Source organism: Rhinolophus hipposideros (genome assembly GCF_964194185.1).
Source record: "Rhinolophus hipposideros genome assembly, chromosome: 19".
Classification (NCBI taxonomy): domain Eukaryota; kingdom Metazoa; phylum Chordata; class Mammalia; order Chiroptera; family Rhinolophidae; genus Rhinolophus; species Rhinolophus hipposideros.
Window position 1 is genome coordinate 31,785,000 of NC_138065.1, and position 24,808 is coordinate 31,809,807.

The window sequence follows — 24,808 nt, forward strand, 5'->3', positions numbered from 1 at the left end:
TAAGATTACAACTCAATTTTATTGTGATACTTGCTTAATTATGGTGGTCCGGAACCAAACCCACAATATCTCCAAGACATGCCTAAATATCAAAATAAGAGTGCAGTGGAAAGTTTAAGATCATCTCACTTGGAGGAAGAGGGCTAGATTAGATGACCAAAATGGTCTTTTCACTTGAGCATTATCTAACTTCCATCAAAGTGCTCTTTTGAACATTTCAGAAATCATGAAAACAATCACATAAAAGTTATTAAAAAGAGTCTTGCCTTTCTTCCTGTATTGATCACACATAACGCAATGAATGGGGACCCTCAGGCTTTTGGGGGCTCATCAGAGCTCATTCAGTTCACTCCCTAACTCCCTGTCGGAGAGACTGTCCAATAAACATTCTCCAAATTATCCCCAAATGGGGCATATCTGTAACATTTGTTCAGCACCAAGAAATGTATCTTTCAGTAATTTTGCCAAAACATAGAAATGAACTGGTTTCTACTTTTCATTGACACTCATTGGTTTTAAGTTCAAAGTTCTAAGTTTGACCTTGATATAATTTGGCTTAGCTCATAAAAAATAATCCATTACACAGCCTAACTCCCCCTTGCCTTTTTACATGTACCTATGTGTTCACAAGTAGGAAAGAGAAGATGACTCAATGCAAATGTGTCACCATTACTGGAAAAACCATTCAAAGCACAGGTCTTGACAGCACTGTGTCACAGAATTCTGGGTCAAACCACAGTTAAGAGTGGATGTTCATTTTAGACCCAGCGCACCATTTACTGGCTTTGTGTCTTTAGCAGGGATTACTAAGGCAAGACAGAACCTCTCCGAACCTCCAATCCCTCCAAGATGGTGCAAAACAAATCATGTTTGTGAAATATTACTATAAAGTAGTACATGTTAATTTATATTCACATAAGGACTATATTTCATTATTACTATACATACCGTACTCCCTCAGATCAAACTCTGTCCAAAGATTTTGTTTTCATAGAAATCTTGTTTGGGGTCAACTTCTAAAAATTCCTTTCTCCATTCCATATGCTCATGCCAGCAGAGGGATTAGTAAAATTAAACTTACAGTGAGTCACACATGAAAAGGCCTATTATTCTGGGCCTACTAACAAAAAATAAGAGGCATCACACATATATACCCATCCCTTTCTTTTCAAACCCCAGATGGATAATGTGAAATGTTGTGGATATTTTCAAGGTTTCTTATCTTGGTTTCTTTTAAAAAGTGAGATGAGAACGAGAAAAATAAGTAAATTTTTTATGGTAAAACCAAAGAACTCTAAAGGAATTCAACTCAGCCCTTACTCTTTCCTATTGTATAAGGAGAGTTTCGGTCACAGAAATGACTTCCATGAACTTAGCAGGGACCAGAACAGTGGTTCCGAACCTTTTTGGAATCAACTGATCTCATTGGGAATTCAACAAAAGCCTGGTAACCTCTCTTAGAAAAATGATCAAATACAGTCTTGCACACCATTTCAGGGAGTTCATGGACCCTTGAAGACCAATTAAAGGCCCCTTCTATGAGCCCCAGGTTAAGAAGTTTGGGGCTAAAGAAAGCCTTTACTGGATGAGCTTCCACTGTAATAAAGCGGCCACATCCTGCAGCCACATCACAACTTACCACTGTTAGTGACAGTGTGCCAACGATGGGAAGAATCACTACAGAAACCCATGTCCTAATGTGCTTTTATTGCTTCTTATTTCCATCTCGTCTAAATTCAGAGCCAATCGTGGCTTCTTTTGCCTTGATCGATGACAGAGAATAGCTGGGTTCTGCTTTCTATATGAATAACCCTTCACAGATTGGAAGGATCTATTTTCGGGCTAGGAGGTTAATTAGGTAGTAGGAACAGATGAGCAAGAGGCTGTGGAATATTTGGCAGAGAGACTTTAAAATAACAGGAAGGCCCCACCTGCCTGAACTTTGGATGGGCTGTCTGGCTTTGACAGCAGGGAAGGAACAAAAACCGCTGAAACCACGTGAATGAAAAAGGCACTCCACGATGGCCTCTTCTGTCTACTGAAAATGGCTTCTGACTTGAAAATTTAGTACATTTTAGCTAAGTGGAGGAAACAAGAGGGAAATCAGATTTAGATTAGAATAAAAATTTATTTTGGTAAAGAATTATATATTTTTTATCTGCAAAAGCTGAAAATGCTTATATAAATGACCAGCCCAGAGCTTGTATTTCCTCCGTATGAAACAAGAATCTGTCACTTCTTCTTGCCAGGTTTGGGGGCCTTTTCTAGGCCTTGGATATGTTTTCGAGGAAGCTGATATTCTTCTACAATCCAAAAAGCAGAAACTCATCAGTGGGGCATAAGCTTGCTCCTTCCTGCCCCCCACCCCGCCCCAGCTCCCCTTTGTCTCACAATGTCCCTCCTTGGCCCCGAGCCGCATGGAACCCAATCCACACAGCTATCTCCTGGCCTCCTCTCCCTCTCCGTCCCCCCCACCCCACCCCCTGTGCTCAGTCCTGTTGTCAATTTCCACCATGTGATCTGCTCTTCTACACCCAGCTGTAACTCAGCTGCTGTGGGAAGCCTTCTGGGACAGACCATTTTTCTTTACACTTCAAGGCAAAAGCATGTATTTCAATAATTTTCACACTGATAGCTACTTGCTGGGTGTACTTCAGGCATTTAATATTTTCTCATGACAGAATGTGTGTGTATTCAGTCATGTATTTGCCTATTTTCCTCTGTATTTTTTCTCAGCACCTCATATGGGTTCTTTGCTTTAAAAGGCTCAACTTTAAAAGTAAACTGCTGGACTGCCTTCGGTCATAAATAAATTTGCTTACTAAGCATTTACTATATATGCCAGGCCCTAAGCATGAAAAAACGATGAAAAAGGCAAGGTGTCTGACTCAAGCTGCTCAGTTGTAACACAAGGTTCAGACATTAGAAAAAATTAGCCTAGTTGCAGACACTAACCAGAGATATAAACACAACTAGGAAAGTGCTATGTTAGCAATTTTTCAAGTGCTAATTTAAGGAAATAGAAAACAAAAGGGCCTTGATCTGAGAAAGGCTTCCTGTGACCCCTAAGCTGGCCAATGGGTCTTTAGGGCTGGGCTGTGGAGACACTCTAGGTGAGCACCCGGGTGTGAATGTGCATAGTGTGTCTGGGTGACAGCAGGATCCAGCACTGCTGAGGCCTGGGGTGGCCATGTGGGAGCTGAGGCCCCAGAGAGGGCCTGACAAGACCGGGGTCAGACTGGGAGGGTCTAGTTTCCTGAGCTTCGGAGTTTATTCTGAAGGTATTGAAGAGGCATCAAAAGTGTTTTAGAGGGGAGTAATATGATCACATCTGCTTTGGAAAGTTGCCTCAGGCAGAGGTGGGAAGGATGCCTGGAATTGAAGACAAACTGCAGGCTGGCTGACGCAGAGTCGGTAGAAAGAACTTAGGCTCTGGGATCTGCCCAATCAAAGTTCAGAGCCCAGCTGCAGCACTCAATAGCTGACTACCTCGGAACAGTACTGAGCCTCTCGGAACCTCAGTTTCTTCATCTGCAAGAACAGAAATAGCTCTGCAGCATCACTACGCTTGAGAGATTGTTTCTGCAAAAAGCTCAGCAAAGTGCCTCACACAGTTTCAGTGTTCAAGAAATGTTTTGTCAAAAGGGAACCAGGAAGAAAACTACTCTAGTGGTATGATGGAGAGAACACTGAACTTTGGAGCCAAAGGATCCAGTTCAAATAGTAGCTCCACCTCTTGCTGGCTGGAAAAAACTAAATGGCTATATATATATATATATATATGTATATATGTATATATGTATATATGTATATACATATATATGTATATACGTATGTATGTATATACGTATATACATATACATATATATACAAGGGTATTACGATAACCAATTCAGTGAGCTGAATTGGCGCTAAGATTTTTATCAAGTGAGACCAATGTCTCTAGTTCTTCAGAGGTGACACTCACCAAGCAACAGTCGGCCGAGGTGGTGGATCTGGTTTCCCTGGATTTGTACCTGCAGGCCGTCCTTGGCCCCAGGGGCAGGAGTGACAGTGGTGCTAGCCTGGCATCGCTGCTGCAGTATGGCAGCCACCGCACAAGGGTCCAGACCATAGGCCTCCAAGTTCCGGACCAGGGTCACCTGGGGGAGACAGACTGATGGTGGGTACAGACCACATGCCCACCCTTCAGAGGGCCTTCTAGAGCCTCAGCAGCCTCCTCACGCTCCATGGTCACCACCCCCACAACCATGGTACCTTTTCATCCAAAAAATTTATTTCTGTGCTTCTAAATTGACTCTTTCTACCCATCTATTTGTTATATATGTAAAGGGATAGATACTCTTTATACTGCACTTAACATATATGAGATGTGATGAAAAAACACGGTGAATGCTGATGCCGAGTGCCATCCAATGGAAAGGCAAGGATCTTCAATACAGGAAGCAGCGCACTGAACCTTAGTAACACTCTGACAAATTTCAACTTGTTTGATGCAGTCAATCAGGTGTGAGCTATGGTTGAAAGGTATGCTTTAAAGCGTGCTGTAAATCATCCTCCATCATGATAATACTCCGTGTCATACATCACTTCTAGCATATGGCAATTTCTGTCAAATAAAAACATTATGGTGTGTTCTCATCCACTTTATTCACCAAATCTGGCACCGTGCAAAATGACCTTGAAAGGTAAACATTTTGAATCAATTCAGGACATAGAAGCAGCCACAACAGCGCAACTAAAGACACGAAAGAGGACTTCCAGAACTGCTTCAGAAAGTGGCAAGAACGATGGGATAAGTGTGTTTGACGTGAAGGGGAGTATTTTGAGGGGAATTAATGGCAATGTGTCTTCTACAGTAATACTTTTTTTGCTGAAACACTCATTGTATTTTTTTATCACACCTCGTACTTTTAAAAAGTTCTTATGGAGAATTTAAAATATAAATTGAAAGTAGAACAGTAAAATGAGCTCCCAGGTACCCATTACCAGTTTTAAAAATTATGAACTCATGACCAACCTTGATCATCTAGATTCCCATCCACTCCCCACTTCTATATTGCTTTAAAGCAAATCCTCCTGGACACCAGATCATTTCATCTACAAATATTTCAGCATGTATCTCCAAAACATAATGGCTCTTTTTAACAGAAAGATGAAACGATCATTACACTTAAAAATAAATAAACAATAATTCCTTAATGCAGAGTATCTCATCTGTAACACATGCTTTTTTCTCTTTTTCATCAACTTCACATGACAAGTATGTGACTTTGAGATAAAAAAGAAAAATATTAATACTGTTTAAAAAGTCACAATTCTCCCCATTTCTTTAAAACAAGTTCTCTCTCATGCATTACTAGAGATGGTAAAGTGCGTTGTTATCAGGAGTGAGTCATGGAGGGCTGTTTTCAATAAAGTCTATAAAAGCTCCAAATAACCGACGTTAGTTAAGGGTCTCCAGCCCCAGGGAATCTCAACATTGCTAAGACGTTAGAAGTCACGTTTATTCCCCGCCCCTACCTGATGCACAAAGTCCTGACTACATCTTTCCCCAACAAGTGATGGCCTCATCTTTGCTTGCAGACCTCCAGAAAATAACCTCCTATTTTAGAAAGCACCAATTTCAATTTTGGACAATTCTAATTATTAACCCCCCCAAAATGAGTGTTTAAATAAGCTAATATACACAGAAATTGCTTAGTACAGAGTCTGGCACATAATTACACACTTGAGAAACAGTGGTTAATTATTAAGTTATCGTTACTGGTTCTCATTTACTGAATGCTTATAGGCCAAGTACTATTCTCAGTATTTCACCTATGTATATTCCTTCATTGATTCTCACAGTGCCTTATAAGGTAGGTGTTATTGTTATTCTCATTTTTTACATAAGGAAATGCAGGCAAAAAGACATTACTTAGTAACTTGCTCAAGGTCAAGCAGCGAGGCAAAGGCCACGTTTGAACCCAGGTCTCTAATCCCAAAGCCCACATTCATAACTACATTACTAGAAAGTTCTTTATTTTGAACCCAAGTCTGTCTTCTGGGGATTTTTACCCAATCATCCTCCTGCTGTCTTTTCAAGGCATACAGAATAGGTGCATTCCTTTTCTTGAAGACAGCTTTTCACATATTTGAAGACAGATGTAATTTGTTCCCTACGATTTTGTGTGGCCAAGTTAAACATGGTCAGTTCCTACAGCAATTCTTTACAAGTTATTTTCATTGACCAAAGCCCAAGAGGTAATAGAATGAATAAGAGGGGAAAGCCCACAATATAGTTCTAAGGAAAAAAATAAAACCTTGTTTAACTTTGGAAGGAGGCTCTAGCAAGTTTCCTAGCACAAAATCCTAGAGGGCAGTGAGTGAGGGACCAGCTTCACCTCTTTAACACAGGGCGCAGCCTAGTCACACAAACTTGGGTGTTTCATGAACAACCTTTGAAGTGATTGAGGCCAATCTAAAAACCTCCAATCACATTAAGGGAGACTAGAACTTAGCAGGGACATTAAATCACCATCTTCAAGCATTGTGTCTTTTTGAAAATTACCTTTTTATTAGAAGCTCTCTGTGCGAGGGTGACATCAATTGGGCAGATTTTGCCTTTCTTCACGACCGGCTCTTGCCCGGGAAAGGTCACTTGATAGGCAGGCTGCAATTTTTCCAAACATCTGCAATGAGCATTAATGAGTTGTAGTGTGGTAAAGCCAACAGGAACTGCTTCCTCTTACTCACCACCAGTAGGCAGTTGGGTGTAAGCTGATCTTGCAGGCAGTGGTTCAGCCCTGGCTTAGAATCATTCGAATCACTAGGGAGCTGCACCCAGACCAATTAAATCAGAAACTCTGGCCAGGCATATATATTTTTTAAAGCTCCCCAAGTGCGGTCAAAGTCGAGACTCACTGATTCAGAGAAGGGAACAACAGTGACTTGAGCCCCTGGAAACTGTCCACTGGCCTGGCCTTCCGGGAATTTACCCAAGCTTCTTTGTGGAGTTTACTGCCTGTCTCAAGACTCTGTCTTACCCAGCCTGGTAACATGCCACTTCACATTTCTGACAAGTTCCAATAATGTATCTTTTATAGAACACAAGGAATTTCTGCTTTTTATCTAATCGGATTTTCTCTTGCTACCCCATTTCCCCGAAAATAAGACCTAGCAGGACCATCAGCTCTAATGTGTCTTTTAGAGAAAAAAATTAATATAAGAGCCAGTCTTATTTTACTGTAAGACCGGCTCTTATATAAATAAGACTGGGCCTTTTATTAATTTTTGCTCCAAAAGACATATTAGAGCCGATGGTCTGGCTAGGTCTTATTTTTGGGGAAACATGGTATCATATATATTAAGAACAACAAACTTGTTCTATCAAGGGCAAGACAGTAAATATTTTAGGCTTTAAGAGTCACGTGGTCTGTTGCAACTTCTCAGCTCTGCCATTGTGGCACAAAAGCAGTCCACAGGCAATACATAAATAAATGGGTGTGGCTGTGTTCCAATAAAACCTTATTTACAAAAACAGGTAGCAGGCCAGATTTGGCACGTGGCTGTAGTTTGTAAACTCCTGATATAAATTATTTTCAGTTTTGGGTCTGTGCAAAGAGTGTAAGAATCTTTCCTTTGAAGACTTGAAGACAACGCCCCCTCAGCCTTCTTCTGGCTTCTAAATCTTTCTGAAGTTCTTATTTTTAATTAGTGTTCTTTTTCTTTCTCCCTTTCAAGTTCTCTATTGTGTTGGCTCAAATTGTTCCTAAGACCCTCCACATCAGAATTACCCACGCTCATGTTTACGTAGAGTGACATGATACGAATTATGGAATGGAAGTCAGAGACTAAGATAACTCTAAAGCTCAGTGTGAGAGATATTAAGGAGAGGGGTTGCCAATCTCCACTACCTGGTCAGGAGACTGTCCCATGGAAGCTTCATAACTGTGTGCTGTTCACTTTTCTCTAAGATGCTGTCACATAGGATGGGATCCAATTTCACGAGACTAAAGGGAAAGAAGAGGCAATAAAGAAATCCCAGCCCCACCCCTTCTGATCTAAGGGTCAGTTCAGGATTCATCTCTTATCATAATGTCCATTATAGTCATTCAGGATTACGAGATCCAATTATGGGACCACCGTCCATGCAGCAATGCACGCTCTGGATGGGAGGTGCAGGTATGCTTTCCTAGAACAAGGGAGAAACAAGTGGTGCAGGAGAAAGTGGGATGAAAAAACTGCAGCCCAGGATTCTTGGTTCAGTTCTACTAACTACCCATCATTAGGCCAGTACAACGTTTTTATCATATGGATGTCTTTTGAAAACATAAAAAAAAGTATTACGGAACCCTCTTCATTTAGTAGTTTACCTTCTGTATCTACTTAGTAAGGAAACAGAGAAGACCAAAAAGCTACGATGACTGCAACAAATTCTTTAAGTTTGCATTTCATCCCTCACAATAAGCATCTGCATTTGAAAATCAGCAATGGATAGATATAACACTTCTTCAGTCCACAGGCAATGTTGACGGCATATACGGAGCTGAATACTAGACAATAACTCTGGTGTCCATAGCCCACAGCTCAGAAACCAGCGGTCTTTATTGTTTCTACCAGGCTTTGACCTCCTGCACGCCTGTGCGTCCAGACACCCCTGCAAACTGTCTGCTAAGATGGATACTCAGAGCAGAGTCCCTCCCCACCCACTCACTGTTTGTTGTCGGCATCAACCAGGTCGTTTTTCTTGGCGTAGTTAATGATGATCGTTCGGACCTCACTGCCCTCGAGAATGCTCCCCTTCCTGGGTGAGAAGGGACCGGCGGGTTAGTTCATGCTGTGTCAGGAGACAACCCGCAAACACCAAGGCTCACTCCCTGCTTTCCCCGGCTTTTCGACCTCGATATTCTTCCCTTTTCCTGACCAAGGTGAGCAGGACTGTGTGAAGCATAATTATAGGTAGAAAAAGGAGAGACCGACTCCCTCATTCATTTAGTCCAGAGACTTTCTGGGGGAAGGAGGCTTGACTGCATCTGGGAGAAAGGGAACATAGGGCAGAGCAGGTTTTGCCAGTCACAGAACACTACTCAGGCGGAGAAGAACTACAGGCCAGAATACCAAACAGGCAGAGGAGGGCTGCTCTCCAAAAACTCACTTGTGGCCAGACTCCTGGAAGAGCAGTGTCATGCTGGCTGGGACACAGTAGAGGGGTTTTATATCTGGAGGGTGATAGGGCTGTTCCCTGCTACCCTCCTGGATAGTCTGGGAGGTCTGGGAGGGCTCGGGTATGACGAAAGATGTGATCCTAAAACCCAGCGGAAGGAAAGAAAAAACACATTTTATACTAGTGTCTTGGCAAGTCCCAGTCCATGGCCCAAGCGCCCCGGGGCCAGCTGAGCTGTGGCGGCCAGGCCCCCTGCACTCACCTCAGGTGTTTCCAGTCCACAGCCACAATGCTCTCCACCCCTTTGCTCAGCTCCTTCACCTGTATAATCTGCTCCTGCTGCATGTGCTGCAGAAACTTAGAGAGCTAAGGGAGAGAGGGCCAGTGGTAGGGTACTTCATCTCTGCCACACACACACTGGGCACCTAGGATGTGCCAGACACCAAGGTAGGCATTTCCTGGGGAGGGACAAGGGACAGTCTCTGCCCTCATCAAACTAGGAACTGGGAGGCCACCACCCTAAGGGCTGGGCAATGAGAAGCTGCTAGAGACTAAGTGGTGAAGCCTTCTCAGAATTCTAACCAGATATAAAGGCGTCAAGAGGAGAGAGGGGGGTACCCACTTAACTGTCTCAGCCCAGGGTGAGTTTTCTTCCCCCCTCCAACCCACCATGCCCGGAATCAAAAAGCTTAACTGCAGCCTGAGCCCTGGAGACAGGGCTTTCCCAGTGTCTATCTGGCTCATGTCATGCGCCCCTACACACCTCTGTGGGTGTGCAGAGAGGGGACCTGCTTACCTTTTTGTAGCTTGACTTCTTTATGTCCAGTTGTCGTCCTTCAGGGCTGATGGCAGATGGAAAAGGCAAGTTAAGCTACAAAGCAGTAATGGTGGGACCTGCCTGATGCTGAGAAAAGGGCACTTTTCTTCGGCCTTCTCCTCCAAGTTCAGAAAGAGGCTGCTGTTCCAGAACTCTCTGCCTAGTGGTAGCATCACAGAGGGTCCCAGGCTTTAGGATACTCTAGATCATTGCTGTCCAACACACCTTTCTGTAAAGATAGCATGTTCTCTGTCTATTACCCAATATGGTTGCCACTAGCCACATGTGGCTGTTACGCACTTGAAATGTGACTAATGTAACCGAGGAACTAAATTTTAAATTTTGTTTAATTAACTTAAATTTAAATAGCCACATGACCACGTGCCCACCACACATCTCAGACCCCACACCTGCCCAGGAAGCCTTACAGAAGCCCACATGAACGGGACGGGAATTCTGGTCAAACCACGTTTTACAAAATAGCAACACTCTCAGAAAAAAAGAAGTTCCGTCTCAGGGTAAATATTAATGAGCAAACCTTCTGACATGATACCATTTATTGAGTGCTTACTAAATGTCAGCCTATTTAATCTTGACAGCAATCCTGCAAGTGCTGGAAATAAGGGCTCACAGAAGCCCAATGACGAGTTCAAGTTCGCCTTCTCCAGCAAGCTGGCATTTGAGCCCAGACAGCTCTATCTTCCAAGTCCAGTTCCTGTCCACATGTGCTACTCCCTCGCCTAGTGGTTTGTGCTTGCGAGTATAGTGGGGGGTTCACACTGATTCTCCCTCTTGATACAACCTAGCTTGGCCCACCTACTTTTCAGGACAAGAGTGTGGAGGCTGAACACTCCAGAAGCCTCCTATCAAACAGGCTGCCCCAGAACTCTTCCTGGACAGGATGTGCTGCCCAATTCGTGAGAATTGGCTCAGAATTACCACAGCAGAGGCAGTGCTTGAGAATCTTGGGAATTTTATCTTCACTTCCTCAACATCCTTTCACTACCTAAAATTTAAGTTTTGAAAACTCAGGCCCTACTTTATTTGCCAGATCAACACTCTACTCCCCTCTTTCCACAGCACGTCCCTCAGTCAAACCGTCCATCAGTCCTGGCCTGTCCTACCACTGAGGAGGAAGACAGAGCCCTGCACACTGGCCACCAGCCCACACCATGCCTTCCATACCAGCAGGAGAACATGTGGCTGCCAAGGAGAGTGCTGGTGAGTAATGGGAGGTCAGCCTTTTTGATCCGGCACTTCAAAGCATGTAAGAAGCATCGCTGTAACAGTGCATCCATTTGTTCTGCAAGGAAAAGATAAGAACTACATCCTTCCTAAGGCACACAGAATAGCGGGTGCTCCCACCCAGCTCCACCCGTACCCCACCCCTTAGCTCTGAAAGGAACCCATTCCCAGGTCCCAAAGCTACCAGACTCTCTGGAGCACTGAGCCTTCAGAGAAGGCATCACAAAATGCTCCTCAGCCAGGAACCAGTGCTTTTCTGACAGAAAGAAACCTTCGAGTGCTCTGTAGCTCGCAATAGTCTGAATGCTAGGGCAGACTGGCACCCAGGAAAACATGACTTATGTGGAAAAGACTGCCAGGTGAGATGTTGCAGGGCTGTCGCACCACCCTCACCAAAACTAAGGACGTTCCCCTCTCTCCCACAGCTTTGGTGCCGCTCTAGCCAGGATACTGCAGCTTCAGTCTCCTACATGGGAGATGACTCTTCTACTCCCAGAGCTTTACCTTGAAGGGTCTTGCTGTCTGTGGGGTCTGGGTTCAGGCCCCTGATGCTGGGATCTTCTGAGGCTTCTGAGAGGCTCTTTTCCCCGCACCTCTGCTGAACCTCCCCATTCTCCTCCTCCACTGCCTCCAGGGTCAGATGCCTCATATCTCCTTGTAGGGTGGGGTCCGCCTGGATAGATCTCTTCTCTTCAGTGACATCTGGGGGATCCAGGGCCAGTGGGGTGATGGAAGGAGGAGAGGACTTGTCACCAGATTGCCTGGAAAAATCTCATGTCAGAAATAGCAAGTAGCAACCACAGAACTTTCCAACCTGGCCAGGGGTGAGCCAGGAGCCATAGGCAGGGGTGTCTTGCAGAGGAGAGAGAGCCTGGGATCTCATTTCAACTCTACTTCCAATTCTGGGTCCAGAAAAGTCCCATGCCTCAGTTTTCACATCTCTGAAATGGGGAGAGTAATTCTTGCCTCCTCCCTATCTCAAAGGAATAATAATGTTATTAATACACATCTGGGGACAGAGAAAGATTAAAGAAAAACTAGTTAAAGAGAAATCCACAAAAGTAGTCCCTTTCTATTAGGTAAAACTAAAACCACTTTGAATTAAAGAACAAAACTAAGATTGCCAATGCATCTGCAGGCTCACAGTATGTAACAAAGTACCAACACCTGGACTGCTCAAAGGCTGCAAAACCAGTTGCTTCTGTGTTAAATCAGAATGCAGTCTAGCTTGCACAGTAGAGATCACAATGGGTTTATGCCACTTAACCTTAGGAACACAGGAAAAAAAGTGATGCCACGCAGCAGAGCACGCAGAGAGGTAAAAGCACAAAGCTTGATCTTAGCCATGATTATGTAAATCAAACTAAATTTGAACTAACAGCTGCAGCCAGGCCTATTATTAGGTTGGTGCAAAAATTGTTGCGGTTTTTGCAATTATTTTCAACCTTTTAAACCGCAATTACTTTTGCACCAACCTAACTGCATTGTGACTGGTGAGGCCAGAGTGTCGGCTACTGTGATCAGGTAAATAACATCGCTATTTCCAAAAGATCTGGGGAGCGTGGGGGCTGAGGCAGCTGCTGAGAAAACAACTTAGACAACATGATTCTGGTTGTTATTGCTCAGACTGATAGAAAACCAAGTGCTGGGAGAACATTAGGAAGCAGCCCTCAAATGCCTGCTGAAACAAAAGCTAACGAGGGTGCTCTCCAGCAAAGCAGGGCTCAGCCAATACTTGCAAAATGAATAATTCCAAGACAAAGCTAAAAATGTAGGGATGAATCTATACCAAAGGCCACAACATTTTGCCAAAAGACCAGGTATATTGCTTTCAAGGAAAGCACTATTTACTGTTTGGTGAAAATGACAAGAAAATAACCAGAAAATAAACTGGTGTACAGCTCCAGAAGGCAACTGTTGCAGTGAGCAAATGTAACTTCCATACTGAAGAGGAGGTCGGGAATATGATACTTGAACAACATAAAAGTAACCCTCATCCTGGTCCCTGAGGATCTACTCTGCTTTGCTTGGGAAGACGATCTACTCTGCTTTGATCGGGAATCCGAAGTGAGAGTTTCTGAGCACTCGTCAGGAGGCCAGAAGATGCCTAAAGGTGCGTGGCAGATAAGGCCAAGTTGTCCAGAGCTGTACAAATAAAGACTATCACTGTACTAACAGGCAGATAGACAATCCCTGAGGCCATCTTCCAGGCCTAGGATTCTATAACCCACTTAGAAAATAATCAAAGTTCTCTGTAATTTCTTTTCTGAACAAGTGAAAAAAAAATTGTTTTTCCATGTTCGGCAAGAAAATTAATGTCTGGGGTCAGCAATTTGCCTAAGGACACAGCGGGGACCAAACCTCACTTCTGAATCTAGACCCCATGTTCTCTCCACCCATGCAGCTCTCTGTAAAACAGAAGAACACTGAACTCACCACAAGTGGTCCTGGTAGGTGTGGAGCACAGAGAAGCCCCTTCCCTTCAGGCCTGAAGTCAGCATCTCAGATGTGGACACGACAGCCACTCCGACGGCCACGGGAGCTCTAAGGAGGAGGAGCCAGAGACAAGAGTCAGAAGAGGTCCTCAAGGAGGGCACATCAGGACCGCTTTCCACACGTATGCTAAAAGCACCAGTTGCAAATCTGAAGCATCCACTTGCATCACAAAACTAAACTCAGTCCAGTCTCAATTTCTTCAGATTACCTATTAATATTATTTTCAAAAATCCCATAACCAAACCTTCCCCTTCTGTATACGTAACGCTTCTGCTAATGTTTTCACTGTTTCATTCCTACTATGAATTAAACCCAGGAAGGACTTGAGAAGATATTTAAAGTTCTCTTACTTTAATTTTAAACATATAAACTACCTCCCCTATCTTAATGAAGGCATAGCCATCTTACACTGGAGCTCGGGATGGAGGCCATTCATATGCCAAAAGTTAGGCTGAGGGATGGCACAGGGAAGAGGGAAGAGATAAATAGTGGCACCAACTAGGTTCCTTCTGAACTGGCTCTTTATAACAGGGCTTGCTCTGTATAACTGTCTTATCTAAGAACTGCATGTGTCCAGCATGTCAAAACCAACCACACTTATAGTAACTACAAAAACTTCCAAAGCCCAAATGGGAAATCTCTGTCATCCGTGTTACTCAAGGATGGCTCATTCATTGTAAAAATTGGTGACCAGCTGGATAACAGTGGGGGAATATACAAGCCTGGCAAGGTCGCCTAGGCCTAAGGGAAAAGATTCAAGGGCAGAGTTCCCAACACCTGAACTTAAAAAATGTTTGCTAACTTGGTAGCTTCACTTCCTGTGCCCATAGGTCAGTTCCTGCCACAGAAACTTCGAATCTGGTTTCTTTCCCAACTCCTAAAAGACGGTTGTTTTTCTTCCAGCCCTAGAAGGGTCAATGGCTCAGGAACTTCAGTCTCGAACGTGGCTTGTGGTTTTAATAAACTCCTTTGTACCCTTATCCCCTGCCACAAACCACCCCCAAGCTTCAGCTCCATGTACATCCTAAAGGCCAACCGAGCAGGCCAAATACACAGCTGTGTAGTCTTCTCCTATCCTGGATAGAATGCTGCCAGGAGAAAACAATGACACCATCATTCCTTTCAAGTGCAAGTTTTGCTACTGCTACATGTAAACAAGGAAGGACACATGTCTAGGTGCTTGGCTTCAAAAGGTTCAAGGCAAACAGGAGAATGTGAGTAGGAAAAATAAGATCTTTAAACACTGACACCCCCGCCCTCTCAGAAGCAATGAGTAAAATAATGAGATGTCATTTTTCACTCAGGATGACACAAATAAAAATGACTGATCATATCCATGTTGGTGAGAATGTAGGGAAATAGGCTCCACATACCATATCGGTGACAGTAAAGACTGATACAGCTTTTTTATAGGGCAACAGAAAACATGCACGGTCTTCAGCCTAACAGTTCTGTTTCTTAGTATCTACTCTAGAAAAATACTGACACTGGTGTCCCGAGAGCCATCAGAAAGGTATTGTTTGTGACAGAGACGTATAGGAGGAAGCGGAATGTCCACTAGGAGCAGACCGCTTCTATCGCCACACGGTACGTAAAAAGATGCAGCACATCTGGGCTTGGAAAATGTCTGCACGACCTTAAGTGAAAAACAATACAGATAAAGTATAATTGTTTGTTTGTTGTTTTAAACATATATACCCCAAATCATACACTTTTATATGCACTGAAGAAGGTTGGCAAGGGTACCTATCAAAATAATGATGGTTACTTCTAGGAGAAAAGCATTGTGAGGTGAGCGGGCTTTTGATTTTTCAGAATTGTTCATATGATTACTTCCTAATTTACTTTTAAAAAGAAGCAGTGTGGTGACGTCTGAACAACACCATAACTGCAATAAAAATCATTGGATTATACACATCAAACAGGTTAATTTTATAGTATGTAAACTATATCTTAATAAAGCCATTAAAAGAATTAAAATATGGGGAGGATGATGTAGATGATGCAAAGAAGTGTCAAGGTCATGAAAGACAAGGAACGACCAAGAAAATGTCACAAACAGGAGGAAGACATGACGACTAAATGAAACGTGGTATCCTAAATTGGACCCTTGAACAGAAAAAAGGACATTACTGGAAAAACTGGGGAAATATGATTAAAATCTTTAATTGTGTTAATAGGATTGCACCAATCAATATTAATCCCTTAGTTTTAATCACTGTAATGTGGTTACATAGAATGTTATCATTACAGGAATCTGGGTAAGGAGCATATCAGAACTCTGTACTATCTTTGCAACTCTTCTATAAATCTAAAACCTTATTATTACTTTTCTAAAAAGGAGAAGCAGCAGCAGTAGCAGCAGCAAATATACTTGGCCCAGATGTGTGGACACAGGCTCATTGCCAGAAGAACCTGTAGTTTTCTTTTAATCCTTTATCCATATACTTTAGAAGCTGTCAATCCCCATCCCTTCCCCAGTCTAACCTAAGTTTTTCCCCTAAAGGCACAGCGGGCCAGCACAGTACCTGTTCCCCACCAAGGCAATGGCACAGAGGTCACCCTTCTGTACCTGAGGCAGACCAGCAGGGGGCACGACTAGTCCTGGCAGCATCAAATCTGCAGCAAACAAGACAAAGCATCATAACCTATGCTCTGACTCCACCTAATTCCAAGTTTTACTTCATCATTTATTCATTCACTCCACAAACATTTATTAAGTATCAACTATGTTATTCATGATGAAAATAAAAAAAGGCAACCTGAGTAGCAGACCTTTTCTTTGTGGGGGCTGGTGGTCAAATGGAGCATGAAGCTGAGGGTCCAGTTCCATGATCTATCTTATCGGGTTTCCTAAATTCAGCTTGTTTATTTAAAGTACAGTATATGGCAATTCACGAAGTACTGTCACATCACTTATCTTATTTGAGCCTTATAAAAGGGTCAGAGAGGTCCGGAGGGCTCACGAATGACGCCAAGTGGGAGACCTGACACACGTGGGGGATAAATTCTGTTTTTCAAACGTGTGAATGCAGGAAACGGGTACATTTCTTAAAGTAGTGATCCTTCCGAAGTAGGTTTCAGCCAATAGCCAGAATATAGGAAAATCCTCTTACCTGCTCCCCCCACCAGTTTTTCGAGCACCAGAGGCCATGTTGTGAACGTTGGTAGAAGATCAGGATAGGACCACAGGGTGTATACTGTCCAAAAAGAGACCCAAGGAAACACTTACTGCCAAAGTCAATCCCCTGGGGAATTGGCAAAGCCAAACACTAACATTGCTTTAATTAAGATATAGAAAAGAAATTCAACTCAAAGCTAGAGGAAAGGTGGTGAAGGGATGCCCAAAGACGTTTTATTTTTCAAGAAGGCAGAGACTTAAGAAATTGGATGTCACTTGAGACTTGGCGGCACCTATTGTTCCACGTGGACTCTAGCAGAAATTGGACGTAGTGGATAAAAGTGAGGACACAGACCCAATGAGGATTCCATTTATTACCTCAAAAGCAAATAACCTAAGAACAGGGCACCAGCCTGTAAGATACTTTAAAACTTTCACATGTCTAGTATTTTTATTCCCTCTGTTTCCATAGTGATTACCAGCAATAAAACCATTAGATCAAAAAGGGCCTGTGTTTGTACAGCAGCAAAATGGGGGGTGGGTAGGAGTGACTGAGAATGCATTGCACTGTTGCAACCAAGGTTGGAGAAAGAAAAGCCCTAAGTGACAAAGTAGGTGTCAGCAGCTACAGAAAAGTGAAAAGGACACTGAGTCTCTGAGATCTGTGACAAAGAGAGAAAGCAAAGAACCCTGACAGCCAGGCAGAGCCTAAGAAAGACTCCCTGTGAGATATCTCCACTGAAGTACATCACTAAGGCAGCTTGGTATGTAGTTTAATTAATCCAGCTTCTTTCCTATAACAGTATCTCTGCGGTATCTTAAGAAAATCCTGCTAGTGATAGTTTTAAGAAAGATTTTTTACATGTCCTGAAATTCTACGCTTTTCAAGACCTCTGCTCCATTCCTAATTAACCCACTATAAACTATTGTTCCTTCATCTCAGAACTTCCCTTGGCAACCACCTTCTTTCTGTGTTAGCATTTTTGTCCCTCCCTCCTATAGCAGTTTCTGCTCTTGAAAGACTCAATTCTAGGAACAGTCCAGATAAAATCCTTAGGGATGGTACTTGGAGATTTTCAACTTGTTTGGTTTTTTTTTTTTTTAAAGGAAAACAGGTTAATGAAAGAAATAAGGAGAAACAGATATTACACAAGGACTATAGTGATGGCCATCTCCATCCTACTGCCATACCTGTTGGATATAGATTTCTCTCCAGTTCAAATAGGATGGGGTTACCACCACTCACGTACACAGTTACTGCATCCCCTCTGTGAGCGTACAACTTCACAATGTTGAGCTCTTCCTTTCCAGGTACTAACTCAGTGACCTGATCTGTTCCAAGAGTGGGGAAAGCAGCTGTCACATCAGCCCGAAGCTTTCTCCTGCAGAAAGCACACCAATACCTGGTATGAATGCTGCCTGGATGGATTTTAATAAATATTGGGGACTCACTATAAAATCATGAGGGCCAAGGAAAGATGGTCTGATTAATGATGCCCTATTCTGTTTCTCATCCAATGTCTCATCTATTTTCACCTGTTCCTGGGACACGTCTTTCCATTTTACAAGGAAAGAGAAAAGCTGAGGCCCACCGAGAAACCCAAGATAGCCTGACATTGTAAAACTCAGCCCTGCCTTCCTGACTCCATGCCTAGCCCTTGGACCCACTCCTTTCTCAAACATGCTTGGCAAATCTAACAGCTATACCAGGGCACCAAGAATGGCAATTATAAAACACTGGTTCCAAAACTGCCAAAGTAGTATCTTTACCTGCAAAACTGTATGAAGATACAGTACTTACATGTGCCTTGTCCCCTTCCACTTCACCCTCCTTCTCACCTGCCAGAAGTAATCACTAGACACGTTTTCTCATGTACTCGTGTTCTTTGTCCCCACCTGATGTCGCCCAAGGAACTCTAAGCTCTTTGGAGGACCGGGCCCCTGTAGTCCTCCAGTTTTGCATCCTCCACAATAAGTTAGACTGCAGTCTATAAGCGCTGACTGAATTTCTTTTACACTCACTAGAATATCCAAAGACAGCCTGGGAGATAAACCAGGCCTCCCCTCCATCTTCATCTTCAAAATGTATCTAACCCACCCTTGGCCCCTGGGATCCCCTCCCGACTACACCCCTCGGTCTCCACTCCCGGGTGGGCTGACCCAGCCCAGAGAAGGCTGTGGACCAACCGGGTTTGAGATATCTGGGTGCCCTCGTGGGCGGAATAGGCCCTTCTCTCCCTCACCTGTCCGACCCTTTGATGGCCGTGTTGGACTTGACCCGAAAGGCCTTGGCAAACATGTCTGCTGGAGTTGCCTGAGGAAGAGAAGAAAAGCACAGAAGCTAGGGGCTGTCAGGAAAACAAGAGCGCGGCGTCTCGCCAAACCTCATCTCTGGAGGCAGCCATGCTGGATCGCGGCTGGGAAATGGGCCCGGCTGGAAACCCGTGTCGCGCAGCTTCGTAGCTGTGGCTGCAGAGGAGACCGCGGCCGCCCCTAGTGACATGGCCCGGAACTGAAGCACGGAGGGGCGGGGCCCAGGGAAGGCGGGGCCTACTCCTGAGCGCGAGAGGGCGGGGCGCCCCGCCCCCGCTGCCCCGCTCCCGCTGCCCCGCCCCCGCTGCCCCGCCCCCGCTGCCCCGCCCCCGCTGCCCCGCCCCGCTGCCCCGCCCCCGCTGCCCCGCCCCCGCTGCCCCGCCCCCGCTGCCCCGCCCCCGCTCTGCGCCTGCGTGTCTGTAGTGACCCTCCGGGCCAACAGTAGTTGCGTTCATTTCCACTCCATCGGCGTTCACCTGTGCTGCGTAGGAGTTCTGCCAGCTCCAGTACCATTCAGTTTAGTTCAGTTCCACAAAATTAATTGAACTTTTGTGTTTTATTAAACTTGCAGGCCTCTTGAATGTTTTTCTTTAGCGTTTTTGTTTGTTACATCTTTACATTTTATTGCAGGCTTAAAGGCCTCCTCTAGGATTTTCTCCTCCCTGTTTTTTAATTTACATGGGATGATAATAACAATAACAGGGAATCCACTCATGTCCCACATTTGCCTCTCCTGTTATGAATTTAAAAACTAAAATGACCTTTAAATGTATTATTTTAAAATATTTTGGGTCATTTGTATGTACCTTTTGGGTTTAGGGGTTATGGGGTGGGGGAGTTGTTTCCAAAGTACTTATGTTATTTATGAGTTTATTAAATCATATGGCTTATTAAAAAGCCTATGAGATAGATCAGGATCAAATGATGGTTGGCTTCTTGCTGGTAGTATGATCATGGGCCAACGACTTATTCTTTCTGAAACTCTTGCATTCTCTGTGAGATGTGGAATTATACCTACCTCATAGGGCTTCCACGAGAAACAATTGCGATAATGTGTGTTATGTTGCACAGTACTTTGCAAATTTCCAAAAAATAATAGATACTAGGGAAAAAAATCTCAGACAGTGTTGAGGGATTGGGTTTCCCTGAGAAGGTCAGTTGTGTACCCCGAGGCAAAGATTTAAACACCTGGGGTCCTGGTCCCTACTAAATTAAATTTTGCATATGAAAACTTCAGAGGAGAATGTCCATCCACCAAGAAAAAAAAGTACTAATTGCTTGATTCGATGACACAGTTGCACAAAGGAGAATTCCACTGACTGCCCAAATATTAGGCCGTCCACAGTATCTGCCCACCACCATTCTTGGAAGGGCCCCTAATGTGGCTGAGGGACCAGCCCTAACTCAGACTCCCTACACTTCTGACCCACCAGACCTCTTTATTCTGAAGCACTCCGGCCACAATGTCAAAGTCAGAGGAGCCCAGAGGAGATAGCGCCACAGAGCCCTGTTCCCTTGGGTCCCCACCTGGCTACATTTGAGGGGTGGAATGCTAGACTCTGCTATTTACCAGGCCTGTTGCAGCATAGCCAACAAGAAAGCCTCTGTCCAGAATCTGAGGAAGGTTATTCAAGGGAATACTAGAAATTTCAAGCTGAGGAATCTGTTACACCAGATGTCCTAGACAAAAAGGCATAGATTATCAGCCTAAAAAAATTAATTCATGGTTGACAAGTAGGAGGCAAGACCCAGGGGGATTCTGTCCTATGGCATCCTGCCTCCCCATTGGCAGAGCAAGATTTCCCTTTCCTCAGGTGGGCACCATCCCACCTCCTCTGCCTGCATCATGATCCTGTCTGCTCCCTCCTGGGTGGCACTGTTGCCAGGTAAGCTGGCTAAACTGAGCCCAGTAAGCTCAGATTCCTTAGTGCTCCCATTGCGGCTCCAGTGCAGCTCCACAGGGCTCCCAGCCTGTTCCCCACTCTTGGGTCAGTTGCAAACACAGACAATCTCATAAAAAAGGAAGAGCAGAAGTAAAATCCAGAGGGTGAGCCAAGAACCGTCATTCACAAGCCTTTAGCCCTAATTAAGAAACTGGCAATATGCACCTTGATGGATTTCATATTCACTATAGTCAGGGACTCCTGTGTGCCTCCCATTTTCTCCCCTTTAGGGAGTGTCCACAGTGGTTATACTATGCCTGTCACAACATTGCATGTTGGGTTTATTTAGGGCAGATAGCTTGTGTCTTTTGTTCACAGGTCGTCAGATCAAGAACTGTACTCAAGCAGCTGTACTGGAGGAAATGTACCTGAGGAGCATAATCCACACCTGGACCTGATTTAAATGATGAGTTCCTTAATTTTGAGCAGATAAAGGAATGAGACTTTTGAGGACTTGGGGAGGGTGTTAATATGTTTTGCATGCACGAGGGACATCAATCATTGAACAGCAGAGGGAAGAGTATGGTAGCCAGACTCCAAGAGGGCCCTCAGTGGTCTTCATGCTTTTGTGTGGTCACCTCCTACACAAGATCAGGGATGACTTCTGTGACCAATAGCATATGGCCAAAGTGACAGTATGTGACTCCTGAGGCTAGGTCATAGCCTCAGCGGGTGGCCGGTTTGCTCAGTGGTTAGAATGCAGTGCTCATAACACCAAGGTCTCCAGTTCGATTCCCACATGGGCCAGTGAGCTACACCCTCCACAACTAGATTGAAAACAATGACTTGACCTAGAGCTGAGCTGCACCCCCCACAACTAGATTGAAAACAACGACTAGACATGGAGCTGATGGGTCCTGGAAAAATACACTCTTCCCCAATATTCCCCAATAAAAATTTAAAAAATTGAAAAAAAGACAGTGCAGCTTCTACCTTGGTTTCCTAGATTTCTTGCTCTGGAGGAAGCCACCCACCATCTTGAGAGGACACTCGAGAAGCCCTATAAAGAAGTTCACATGGAGAGGAACCAACCTGCTAGCCCCAACTTGCCAGCCGTGTGACTGAGCCACCTTGGAGGCACAGCCTCCAGCCCTGGGCAAGTTGCCCCACTCCACACATTCTCAAGTCTTCCAGCTGAGGCCCCAGCCATCAGGGAGCAGAGACTAGCCATCCCACTATTCCACGTCTGAATACCTGATCCACAGAAACCGTGAGATAGTTAATAATTATTGTTATTTTAGGCTATTAAGCTTGGGGGTTGTTTGTTACACAGCAATGCATAGCTAATGCAGGATTCCAAGCATTTCTCACTGCCCGTGCATCCTGAAATAGCCAATTTGTCCATGTTAACTGTATGGAATCCACAGGTATACGCAACCCAGCTGTTCTCCCAGGAAATCCTCCACTAGCTCTTTTGCTTACAATGTGAAAATTTTAAATTAAAAAAAATATTTTTAATTACTGTTCACATTCAATATTATATTACTTTCAGATGCACAGTTGTGGGGACAAAGCCCCAAAAAGCAGTTTCCAGGCTCTCGGCCTCACATAGAAAGGTGCTGGCTCGGGTAGTAAGTAGCCATCAACTGTGATCAGATGGCCATCAGCTGTGGCTAGTTGGCCGTCAGCTGTAACCAGTGAGCCATTGGCCAATATAACTGCTATGGCTACGCTAGCAGAAAGAATGGGGGCTAGCAAGAAGATGGTGGCTGGCAAGCACGGACTGCTGTTAGGATGGCGGGTTGCAGATTATGTAGATCCTGCTTCCTGTGTCTCCAGCCCAGCCGCCAGCGAGAATATATTGGTTTGACTCCCCTATTTATGGCTCCGTGGGTGTTCCTTTTTGGCCTAGCCACATACTGCATTCTTATGTGGGGAGCGGGAGAAGAGACCCCACCTTACACCCCACAGGCCGCCCCTCACGACAAATGGCGCAGTGAGCAGGGTCCCCTGCGCGACAACAGTATAGTGGTTATACATTTATATAACTTACAAAGTGATCCCCCCAATAGATCTAGTACCCACCTGATACCATACATAGTTATTACATTATTAACTATATTCCCTATTCTGTAATTTACATCCCCCTGAAAACTGAAATTTTAAAAGCCTAAGGTGTTTGGCTAATGCAAAGTTGGAGAGATCTAGGGAAGGGAGGAGTTTTAATCAGAAAAAAAATTTTTGCTGGAAAATCGATGACTCTGTGGCTTTTTATAAATGAGAGGGCTCACTGAACCCACAATATAAAAGGGGGACACGGTAGGTGAAGGTCTACACATCAGGGGCTTGCTCTTGCAAAACCAAACCACAAGGCCAACTTACAGAAAGCAGAGCTCTGCTGTGCTGAGCTCAGCACTGCTCTGTTGCCTGCTCTTCCTGGCAGGGTAGGGGCCAGCCGAGACCAGGGCTTGTCATCTGAGAACAACTGCACCTACATTTCAGGTGGCCTGCCCCACGTACCCTGGGAGATTTGGTCTGTTCCCTGCTTCAGGAGGGTGAAGACTTTATTTGTAACTATGAGGTCCTCCTGTCCTTTCTCTCTTCTTGGGACTGCCCCAGCTACATATTCTGCTGGGTTTAAAAAACAAAAAATCTCCTTTCTTCTGTAGGGCCTCCCCGAAAAGCTGATGAACTGGAGGATCCCAGTGAGGCCAGTAGGAACCCTCAGACAGTAGCACTGGGGAGAAAAAGATCTTACAGCTGCTCCGAAATAAAACCGTCTACATCTCAGAAAGTTACAGTTGTTTCCTTGCCTGGAATAGATCTGGAAGAATTGATCTGAGGTGAAGATGTTCCCACAACCTGTGGTAGAAGCCTGTCATTGAAAACTCTCAGACCCTGATGGACTCTGGGAAAATGCCGTGAATGAAGGAAGTCTGCCTTAACAGATGATCCGTGTTCCCAGGGACCGTTCAGCTCCGGAGCTGATGACCGTGGCAGGGAGAAGGGAAAGGCAAATGCAGGCAGTGCCTGAGGCGATTGGAAGCCCTGGAGTCACATGTGTGTGTCTTGTGACAGTAAGAGAGCAGATTAGGCAGAGGATTGGCAGTCTAGACTCAAAACCCTGGGGCGAAGTCAAGACACTTCCTAAACTTCAAAGTCAGCATTTGGAATGATACCTGAGCCTAAGAGAAATACTCCTTTTTAGCTGATGCTTACTGTGCTTTTGGGTTCTGTGATCACACCTAGGGTAAAACTGCACAGATCACACAACAGTGGCCCTAAATAAAAGAGGCCCAGGGGACAAGTACTGTGGGTATTTTTCTTAATGTCGTACTTCCTCTAGTTTTGTGTTCTCTACAGCAAAGCCAAGCCCAGACAGGCTGGCTTTTGCTTAATATTTCCTTTCCAGAGGACTTGCAGGCAAGATACTTTCTAGAATCTGGGATTGGACAACACTCCCAGAGTATGGGATGGTTGGATGTTTAGGGGTGGATGTACAGACGGAGTAAACTATGGGAAGAAGGTCAGGGACCTCAGCTTCATGTCTGCAAGCATTGGTGTCTGCTTTCTTTCCTTTCTTTGCTCAGTGATCTCAGCCCAGTCTAGGGGTGGTAAAGCCCAGCCTGCAGAAAACCTATAAATTCAGGGTAAAGGCAGGAATTGTCACAGAGGTATTCATTCCAACTGGTTAGCTTACCCTATTTCCCTGTTTATCTACCCACCATCCACTCCACTGTCCCTCAAACTACATATAACCATATGGAAGAAGGCAGAGACAGAGA

The 24,808-nt window shown here is 44.5% G+C and overlaps 1 protein-coding gene across 5 annotated transcripts; it reads right to left on the reverse strand.

Annotated features, from left to right (window-relative positions):
- Window positions 1–1,686: 1,686 nt before the first annotated feature.
- EIF2D (eukaryotic translation initiation factor 2D) lies at window positions 1,687–19,325 on the reverse strand. 5 transcript variants are annotated; one of them, XM_081026125.1, is made up of 15 exons: window positions 19,071–19,325; window positions 18,019–18,209; window positions 16,823–16,906; window positions 16,235–16,325; window positions 13,647–13,754; window positions 11,715–11,971; window positions 11,151–11,268; window positions 9,945–9,990; window positions 9,411–9,514; window positions 9,140–9,289; window positions 8,699–8,788; window positions 7,899–7,994; window positions 6,554–6,674; window positions 3,968–4,142; window positions 1,687–2,303 (listed from the first exon to the last, which is right to left on the reverse strand). In XM_081026125.1, the coding sequence occupies exons 1-15, from the start codon at window positions 19,124–19,126 to the stop codon at window positions 2,233–2,235; spliced, it is 1,758 nt and encodes a 585-aa protein (XP_080882251.1). In that variant the 5' UTR covers window positions 19,127–19,325; the 3' UTR covers window positions 1,687–2,232. The 5 variants fall into 5 exon arrangements, with proteins under 5 accessions (XP_080882251.1, XP_080882254.1, XP_080882252.1 ...); XM_081026126.1 differs by having other exon boundaries at window positions 1,688–2,078; XM_081026124.1 differs by lacking the exon at window positions 1,687–2,303 and adding an exon at window positions 2,638–3,531.
- Window positions 19,326–24,808: the final 5,483 nt, after the last annotated feature.